The 10,095-nt window shown below is 39.1% G+C and overlaps 1 protein-coding gene across 1 annotated transcript in view; it reads left to right on the top strand.

The window, feature by feature from the left end:
* Positions 1-3,786: 3,786 nt before the first annotated feature.
* UFL1 (UFM1 specific ligase 1) overlaps positions 3,787-10,095 on the top strand; it is a 156,227-nt gene continuing 149,918 nt past the window's right edge. Inside the window, exon 1 of the mRNA XM_086317678.1 lies at positions 3,787-3,941. Within this exon, the coding sequence (XP_086173804.1) occupies positions 3,850-3,941 (92 nt within the window). The 5' untranslated portion in view covers positions 3,787-3,849. The remainder of the gene's footprint in view (positions 3,942-10,095) is intronic.

The raw sequence follows: 10,095 nt of genomic DNA, 5'->3' as shown, positions 1-10,095 counted from the left end.
TGGCAGCAAATTCACCTTAGTTATTTTTTGTAGAAGCCTTATTTCATGCCAAGCTATTTGCTAACTCCTGGAGCTACAAAATCTGATAAGTTTCTTGCCACCATTGAATTTTCCATATATTGGGAGACACGAATGACTTGTCTGACCATCAGGGTCACCCTGTTATCCCTATTGAGTGGTGGGAAAGATGACACCTCTGAAGTCAGATGGAATTAGGTTCAAATTTCCTCTGCCACTCACTGACTGTGTTACTTTCAGAAAGTCATATAGCCATTTTGAGCTTTATCTTTTAACAACAGTAAGATAGGGATAATAAAACCCTTTAGGAGTCTACTTAGTCAATAAATGTTTCTTGACATGACTATATGCTAGGCACTTTTCTAGGTTCTTGGACTATGTTATAAACACAGCAGGGAGTTCCCAGGTGGCTCAGTGGTAAAGAATTTGCTGCCAATGCAGGAGATGCAGGAAACGTGGGTTTGATCACTGGGTGGGGAAGAGCCCCTGGAAGAGGAAATGGCATCCCCCTCCAGTATTCTTGCCGGGATAATCCCGTGGACAGAGAAGCCTGGCAAGCTATAGTCCTTGGGGTGGCAAAGAGTCAGACTGAGCACGAGCATATAGACCCAGAAAAAAATCCCAGATTTTGTGAAACATATTTCAAGAATATTACCTGCCACTGTTCAATAATAATAGCTATTGCCTTCACTGTTATATTTAATAAATGTAATTCAAAGAGAATTACCAAGAAAAAAAATTTGCTGTCTCAGATTTTACAATGAACAATGCATGAGACAGCACAGACTGAAGAAAGGGCACCTAAAAATGCAAAACAGAGCAAGCAATATATACAAAGTTGAAATGTGTCCATTTCAAATAAATGCTAGGGGTATGAATTTGAGTGGAGTGCTAGGATTAATATTCAATTACGAGAGAATAGCCAGAATAATTCACTCTGAGCTTTTCACTCTGCTGTGAAAAGAAAGTTCCTGCTGCACTAATCAGCCTGGAAAGGCCAATCAGACCATGGTCCAGTCTGTACCAGAGCCTGCATGTGGGTCTCAAAGTGCAGGCTCCCTCTCGCCTTGCTGATTTAGCAACTGCCACAGCTGAAAGTCTATCTGGTCCACCATGGAGACTAAGTCCTCAAAGTGATAGCACCCCTCTGGGAGACGAAACCAGCCACTTTGATAGAAAATTGGTTATTTCAGATCTTTTCAACTCCAGAAGGGCAGCAATTCATTCTTTAATAGAATTGGTACCTATTCTGGGAATAGATTTGTCCTTGTGTGCAGGTCCTTCACTAGCACCACTCTAGAAGAACTTACAGAGTATCTGACTTATTATCACGGGATCCATCATAACATCACCACAGGCTAAGGGACCCACAGGAAGAATGGTGCAATGAAGAGCACACACACAGACTCCCCTGGCCCTACCAAGACCTCTTCACTCAAAAGTTGGCTTCCTGATTTCATGTTGTAATGGCCCCTTAATAGTACAACTGAGATCCTAGCTTACATGTGCAGTGCTGTCCTTCAAAGTACAGTATATACATTAAACCAATGGCTATTTTATAGTGTTATGTCTCTGATCGAAGAGGCTGGGAACCAAAGAATAGAAACAGGAGTGGTTTATCTAAATGCCACTCTTAATAACCCACTTGGAAAACTTATGCTTCCTCTTCTCATGACTTTTGACTTTGCTGATCTAGAGTTTCTGGTTCCTGCCATTGGAACACAGTGGAAGTTCCATTAACTCTAAATTTATGTTTTACATCTGGCAGTCTTTAAGTTCCTCATGTCAGAAGAATAAAAGTAAAAAAAAAAAAATTGCTGCATGTATACATACTATACCTGGAGTAATTGAGTTTCATTACCTTAAGGAGATACAGCTGCTATTATATAATAGGCAGAATGTCTGGGACTCAACAAACTCATTGGCTTATCTCTGAGTATTTCCACATTTGTGACTACTTTTAAGGGACAATTGTTGCAACCACTGCCTAACAAGGGTACAGAAACCAGGGTCTCATCCCTCAGGGGTAGAGCTCTGGAAAAGTAAAGCAGATCAACAGAAATGTTGGCTGAGAGTGAGGAGTATGTAGAAATGGATGATGAATGTATCAGTTGTGATCTCAGCATCAGCAGCATCAGAGAGTGTACCTTGTCCTACAAACCTTTCCACTGTAAATCATTTCTAATAGAAATTTTGAGTGTCAATGCCATTCTGAAGAAGCTCTGTCAAGACAAACCAAAACTTAATAGGAGCAAGAGTGGATCTAAATGATGAAGGGTATTGAATGTAGAATATGTGTTGTTAAATATATCTCCTAGCCCAGTTCCCAATTAATACTAATCAATTAATGTTTCTCAAATACTAATCTACTTTCTACAGGCAGAATTGTGTAAAGGATTGTTTCAAGAGGCAACTATTATAAGCTCCTGGGGGTCCAAGGCAGCCATGTCTTCTTCATCATCTCTAGAGCCTGTGTGTTCCATAGTCATCGTCCAGGATACCCCGAGACAAATTGTTAGTGCCAGCACAGAAATTAAATCCCTTTTCCCAGATTTCCATGGAATAAGCCAGAGTGTATAAAGTTGGGAGAAATTCTGTGGAATGCTCTCCATTTATCAATATTTATTGGAATTTCTGCTGGAGAAAAGAATGACCTAGAAAGGTGAGTGTACATAGGAATTAAATGAAATAGACCCTAGAAACCACCAATAACAACCCCTGACTTTTAGCACTGAGAACACACATTGGAGCAGATAGACCCAGCTGACAGGGAGCTGATGTGATAAGGATTCTGCTGGTGTTGCACTCACTAGGAATCTGAAATAACCTAAATCAAAACAGCAGGAATTCCTCCCAGAACCAGTAGCCAAAATAAAGAGAGACTCAGCATGTCTGAGTTTTCCTTCCAGTTTGACAAAGCCGAAGCCACCTGACCTGTTAATACCACACGCTGCATGGCTCCTTTTCATTTGTCTAGCATGAATTTTACTATCTCATATATTCCTTGTATCTCCCCTATGAGAGAAATATTATTATATTTACATCTCATTATAGAACGAGATGAGGAATTCAGGTACTTCAACCAAAAAACCCACTTGGCCTTGGGCCACTCAAATAGTAAGTGGTGGGCCCAACTTCTAGTCACAGAAGTTTCTAAAGCTTATTCTCTGAAGCCCCTTGTTATGCTGCTCACAGGAGACTGGCTGAACGAATAGGAGCAGTAGCCTCCTAAGTTGTGGGCTGCCCATATTCCCCTACAGACACAGGCACCCCTTCCCCCAGCTGCTGGGAATGTTGGCTGCTGATAACTCACAGCTGAGTCCTGCCTCCAAAATTCTCCTCCAATGAAGAGAGCTATGTAGCCCAATATCATGCTACCTTCTCCGAGTCTGCCACCCTTCCCCCAACTCTCCACCCCAGATGCCAGCATCTGAAATAAAGCAAACTTTCCTTTCCACCAACCTGCCTGTGTACTCGCTTTTGAGCAGCAAGCAGCCGGAACCCCACCACACACGTTCTTTCAGTAACAGATTTTTGGCATCCAACGTGGGGTTGGCTACTGCTGGCTCCTGTGCTTTCATGGCACCTGGCTCTCCTGGGTTTTCCAGGGGAGAACTATGGCCATGACAGTGTATAAGCCTGCTGCTAGCCCCGAGTAGGGGGTCTGGGGGACGTTCCTAGCAGCTGCCAAAACCACGTGTTTTGAGGATCCTCCCTGTTTCTCCCCTGCTCAGCACTGGCTGCCAACTTACTTACGCTTTTCTTTGGTGGAATGGAATCTTGCATTTGGGACAAGCCAACAAGCTCCTGTATTCTTGCCTGGAGAATCCCATGGACCGAGGAGCCTGCTGGGCTACAATACATGGCATAGCAAAGAGTCGGACAGGACTGAAGCAACTTAGCACAACAAGCTTCAAGACCAGGTAAGTCCACCAGAGTGCACACTTTACCATTTGTAAGTGCTAGTGCTGTTTGGGCCTTCTTGCCAGTTGGTCCTGATGTCTGTGTTGTTGAGAACTGTTTTTGGGCACTAGTGCTATTGGGACATTCTTGGCAGTGGTTCCAATGTGTGTCTGATGTTGAGAATTTGAGGGGACATGAGGTGCTATTTGAGCATTTTTGCCAATTGGTTCTGAGGTCTGTCTGCCACTGAGGACTGTGAGCATGAAATGCTATTTGGGAATTCTTGACAATTGGTTCTAATATCTGTCTACTGTTGAGGACCATTTGTGAGCACTGAGTGTCATTTGGGCATTTTGCCAACTGGTTCTGATGTCTGACTACCATTGAAGTTCATTTGTTTTGGGAAAGTGTTTGTCTGGGACTTCATACCGATCACCCTCAGAGAGGGTTTATGACAGATCTATCATTTGGTGTGTGAGCATGTATTCCATTCGTAGGACTGGTACTCTTGTTGCCTTACGTAAAATGGGAAATTCAGGTTCCGTTCTTTAAGAAAAATTTTAAGCTGTGAAACTATGACTAAGAAAAAGAAAAATGTTTTTTTTTTTTTTTTTCAGACAATTTATGGCAACAGTATTGTTTAGATTCGAGGAAAATTAGTTAAAATGAAACTTGAAATTAAAAAAAAAAAAGTTATTTTTGCTTATGCAGTTAGGGAAAGCTAGCTTGATAAAACACTTTCTTCGGATCCTGAGGAAATAAAAATATGCCTAGGAGAAAACTTAACGTTAACTCTTATCAGGCCCTTGTAATACAAATACAGCCCACTTTGTCTGGGCCATCACCCTTTGGTTGATTAGTAAAAGTTCAAGTCAAAGGCAAAAAAAAAAGGAGGGAAGCCTTTTAAGATTGAGTATGTAATTTTGGCTATTCTGACTGTTATTCATAAACTAATAAGTTTAGTTTCAATGCCTAATTCATGAAATGTAAAAAGATGAAACAATGAGATCTCTGTTTGTCTGGATGTTTGTATGTCTCAATATGTGTTTTTGTCTTTGGATAATATTGCTGAGGTTAATATGTAAAGAAGCCCTACTTAATTGGTCTTAAAAAAATACAGCACTTACAAATCACACAAATGTAAGACCAAGAGGGAAAATAAAGATGTTTTGGTTTATTAAAGATGCATGTTGTACCACTGAAGAAAAATTATACTATGAAAAAAATGTATATTTTTAGAGGTTATGGAATATATTCTTAAGTTTACCAATCAGAAACTGCTGGTGTAACATTTCATTTAGTTTTGTTAAAGTTTTAAGGGTTAAAAATTGTGATATGTAAAAATGATAACAGAAACATTTCCATGTATAAAATAAGGATATGTGCTGTTGGTGAAGAAAAAGAATAAAAACAGAGATATTTTTGTTCAAGAGAAAATGATGATAACTGTCCTACAGTTATATGTTTCTGGATGAGGAAATACAGGAAATTTTGTTTGGATCCATAAAATGATAAAAGGTTTATGAAAAAGCAACTTTGAAAAAAGAATTTTATATATTGTCAGGATTAAGATTAAACTAAATTAATTTAGGTATATGAATGCTTTTATTAACAGCAAACTGATTCTAAGATTGAATTTTTTTTTCCTCTGTTAAGAAAGCAAGGTTCTTCTGGAATATTGATCTAATTTTAGTAATGGAGACTTCTAATGGAGAGTAATTGTTTGTTTCTAATCATATTTTCGACTCTAACAAGACGGAAAAATTGTCCAGTAAAGTTGTCACAGAGGATAACTACTCCTGGTGTGTAGCACTGCTGGCTTCAAGTTAACCGCTTAAAGCACACGTACAATGGTTGTATGGCAATCAGGTTGTTGTCTAGTCGCACAGTTGTGTCCAGCTCTTTGCTGAACTCTTTGCTGGCTCTTTGCTATGATGGACTACATCACACCAGGGTTTCCTGTTCTTCACTACCTCCTGGAGTTTGCTCAAACTCATGTCCATTGAGTCAATGATACCATCCAACCATCTCATCCTCCATTGCATCCTTCTCCACCTGCCCTAAATGAGTGGGCTCTTCACATTAGGCAGCCAAAGGATTGGAGCTTCAGCTTCAGCATCAGTCCTTCCAATAAATATTCAGGGTTGATTTCCTTTAGGATTGACTGGTTTGATCTCCTTGCTATCCAAGGGACTTCAAGAGTCTTTTCCAATACCACAGTTCAAAAGCATCAATTCTTTGGCACTCAGTCTTCTTTATGGTCCAACCCTCACATCCATTCTGGAGAAGGAAATGGCAACCCACTCCAGTACTCTTGCCTGGAAAACCCCATGGATGGAGGAGCATGATAGGCTACAGTCCATGGGGTCGCAAAGAGTCGGACACGACTGAGCGACGTCACTCACTCCTCACATCCATACATGACTACTGGAAAACCATAGCTTTGACTAGATGGACTTTGTTGGCAAAGTGATGTCTCTGTTTTTTAATACTCTGTCTAGGTTTGACATAACTCTTCTTCCAAGGAGCAAGCGTCTTTTAATTTCATGGCTGCAGTCACTGTCCACAGTTATTTTGAAGCCCAAGATAATACTCTATCACTGTTTCTATTTTTTCCCATCTATTCACCATAAAGTGATGGAACCAGATGACATGATCTTAGTTTTCTGAATGTTGAGTTTAAGCCAGATTTTTCACTCCTCTTTCACCTTCATCATGAGGCTCTTTAGTTCCTCTTCACTTTCTGCCATAAGGGTGGTATCATCTGCATATCTGAGGTTATTGATATTTCTCCCAGAAATCTTGATACCAGTTTGAACTTCATCCAGCCTGGCATTTTGCATGATGTACTCTGTACAGAAGTTAAATAAGCAGGGTGACAATATACAGCCTTGACATACTCCTTTCCTGATTTGGAACCAGTCTCTTGTTCCATGTCCAGTTCTAACTGTTGCTTCTTGACCTGCATACAGGTTTCTCAGGAGACAGGTAAGGTGGTCTGGTATTTCCATCTCTTGAAGAATTTTCCACAGTTTACTGTGATCTACACAGTCAAAAGCTTTAGCTTATCAATAAAGCAGAAGTAGATGTTTTGGAGCACGCTTGCTTTTTTGATGATCCAGTGGATGTTGGCAATTTGATCTCTGGTTCCTCTGCCTTTTCTAAATCCAGCTTGAACATCTGGAAGTTCTTGGTTCACATACTGTTGAAGCCTCACTTGAAGGATTTTGAGCATTATTTTGCTAGCATGTGAAAGAGTGCAATTGTGTGGTAGTTTGAACATTCCTTGGCATTGCCTTTTTTGGGGATTGGAATGAAAACTGACCTTTTCCAGTCCTGTGGCCACTGCTGAGTTTTCCCAAATTGTTGGCATATTGAGTGCCACACTTTAACAGCATCATCTTTTAAGATTTGAAATAGCTCCACTGGAATTCCATCACCTCCACTAGCTTTGTTCATAGTGATGCTTCCTAAGTCCCACTTGATGTCACAGTCCAGGATGCCTGGCTCTAGGTGAGTGATCACACCATCGTGGTTATCCAGGTCATGACAACCTTTTGTATACAGTTCTCTGTATTCTTGCCACCTCTTCTTAATCTCTTCTGCTTCTGTTAGGTCTGTACCATTTCTGCCCTTTATTGTGCCCATCTTTGCATGAAATGTTCCCTTGGTATCTCTAATTTGACAATTAGGTATAAATGATAAGATGTATGGCTTATAAAGCATTTCCCTATTAACATAGGGAGCTCTGTTATCCTCAGAGCCTGTTCATGATATCTGATTAGTTTTCCCCCAACATGGACAACTAGGCACATATATAAAAAAGAAGCCTAGCACTGAGAGACATGGATGAATCCAGAGCAGCAAGTGAACCACTCTGGCGACATTGGAAAAATATATTGATTATCAATGCTTTCTGTGAAAGGAATTACAATTAAAAGAGGAAAATGATGGAAGAAATTTTCACATATTGAGGTATGAGAAAGTCATTCTTGCCTATACATGATTTAATTTGAACTTCAGGCTAACCAAAACAGCCTGTTTGTGGCTTAATACATACATTGCACTTTGCTTTAATCATTAAAACAGAGAATAATACAAAATGCATTTTTATTCTTATCCTCATTATAATGTGTCTAGTAAATTTCAAATGCTGTCCAGGTATGATGAAAGTTTATTGCTTTTCTTGTTCTGTACCTGTCCCTCCTCAAGGTTGAGGAGTATCATAGAAAAGCAGGGACTGAAATGGAGTAGGGCCCTATGGCCTTGCTCCCCACCATGTCCTCTGCCTACCTTTGTCTGTGGAAAACTTTAGTCAAAAAATAAGTTTAATCAGAGACGTGAGAAATGGGTAAAAAAAACTAGAACACTCAAAGAAGACCAAATAATAGTAAAAAATGTAGTCATTAAGCATAGTCAAGGACCTTTAGTTCTTTTTTCAAGGGCTGTAGATAATATTCTGAGCCATATCCTGTGAGCTGTCTTATAGATACTAAAACACTAGGTGGAGAAGTTAACTACATGATGATCACACTTTACCCAGGACATGAGCTGTAACAATTCTGAGAATTGGCTGCAAAGAAATGGGAATAAATGGACCCTGGAAATAAAGATTAACTGTACTTAAAACAACCAAGATTATGCTGGTCAGAACAGCAATGACCAATTTGAAGATGACTCAGAAAGATGACTGTGCTCGTTCTGCATGTAGCCCATCTCCCCACACTCTATCTATGAGAGTTCTCACCCTCTGCTTATGGGGGGGGCAAGAGTCAGCTTTTGGACAAATGTTTGCCACCCTCCCCCACATCTGAAAGCCAGCATCTGAAATAAAGCAAACTTGCCTTTCCACCAACCTGGCCTGTTTATTGGCTTTTGAGCAGGGAGCAGCCAGACTCCACACACACACTAGATAACAGACGTTGTCATGGAGAAGAATTGGGCCCTTTCTGATGTTTATCCTTTCTGATTACTTCATCCCTCTTTACTTCCATTCTGTCTATCATCATTTTCCTTTAGCCTGATAATCTCCCTTTGGAATTTCCTGTACTGTAGGTTTATTGCTGATTAATTTTCAGTTTTTGTTTTTATTAAAACGCCTTTGTCTTCCCTTCTGAAGAATATTTCCATTGACTATAGTATTCTATGTTGGTAATTATTTTTTGGCAGCACTTTGAAGATATTATTCCCTTGTATTCTGCAAAGTCAGCTGTCATTTCATTGTTGCTCTTTGAAGTGATACAACTTTTTTTCTGGTTTCTCCTAAGATTTTATCTTTGTCTTGTTTTCAAGTGTTTTATTGTGTGGAATTCTCTTTGTATTTATCCTGTTGGATGGTTATACACATTTACATCTGTGGTTTAATATCATCTATTAATTTTGGAAAAGTTTTAGCCATATCTCTTCCAAGATTTCTTCTATACCAACCACTGTTCTCTCCTTCAACGATTCCAGATGCAGACATTTTTAACTGCAAGCCATGTTCATCGTATATTCTCTTCCATCCTTTTGTCTCAGTTACTTCAGTCTGGATATTTTTTCAGACCTATCTTCCAGTTCACTATTTTTTTCACAACTGCATCCAATCTCTTGTTAAAGTCAGATATTAAATACTTAATTTTATTAATTTTGTTTATTATTTTAAAAATATTTATTTTAGCTTTTAGTTTTAATTTAAATGGAAATTTAAATTCTTCTTATAATCTCTACTTCTCTAGTTAAAAATGTCAACTTGCAATTGAATGTCTTACATATATTACCACAGTAATTTTAAAGATTGTATCTGCTATCTTTAATACCTATATCTCTTTTAAATATGTTAAGTTTTTTATGTTTTTTAATCAATTAGTGTAACTTTTTGCTTTGTTATTTTTCACTGAATCTTGAATACTACATGCAGAAATATCTAGGGATCATTTGAAGATATAATTTATTTCATCATCCAAATATATTTGCTCTGCTTCTGCCAAGAATAAGTCTAAAATCTATTTTCTTAATCCAACAATGAATAAGTGGATAGTGAATTTGAAGCTAGGTAGTTAGAAAAGAAAAAAGGAGTCCAAAATGGTGGTGGTTAAAAGACAAAGAAGGGAAAAGCCTGCAAAAATAGAATGAAGGAAGGTGTGAGGACTGGAGTGAGAACCTCAGGTGAAACAAACAGTCCTCCTGGCTAGC

Source organism: Bos grunniens, chromosome 9 (genome assembly GCF_055505025.1).
Source record: "Bos grunniens cultivar Pamir isolate PY7600 chromosome 9, Bosgru_T2T1.0, whole genome shotgun sequence".
NCBI classification, from domain to species: domain Eukaryota; kingdom Metazoa; phylum Chordata; class Mammalia; order Artiodactyla; family Bovidae; genus Bos; species Bos grunniens.
Note: the sequence above shows the minus strand (reverse complement) of the source record. Positions and strands in the feature narration are given on the sequence as shown.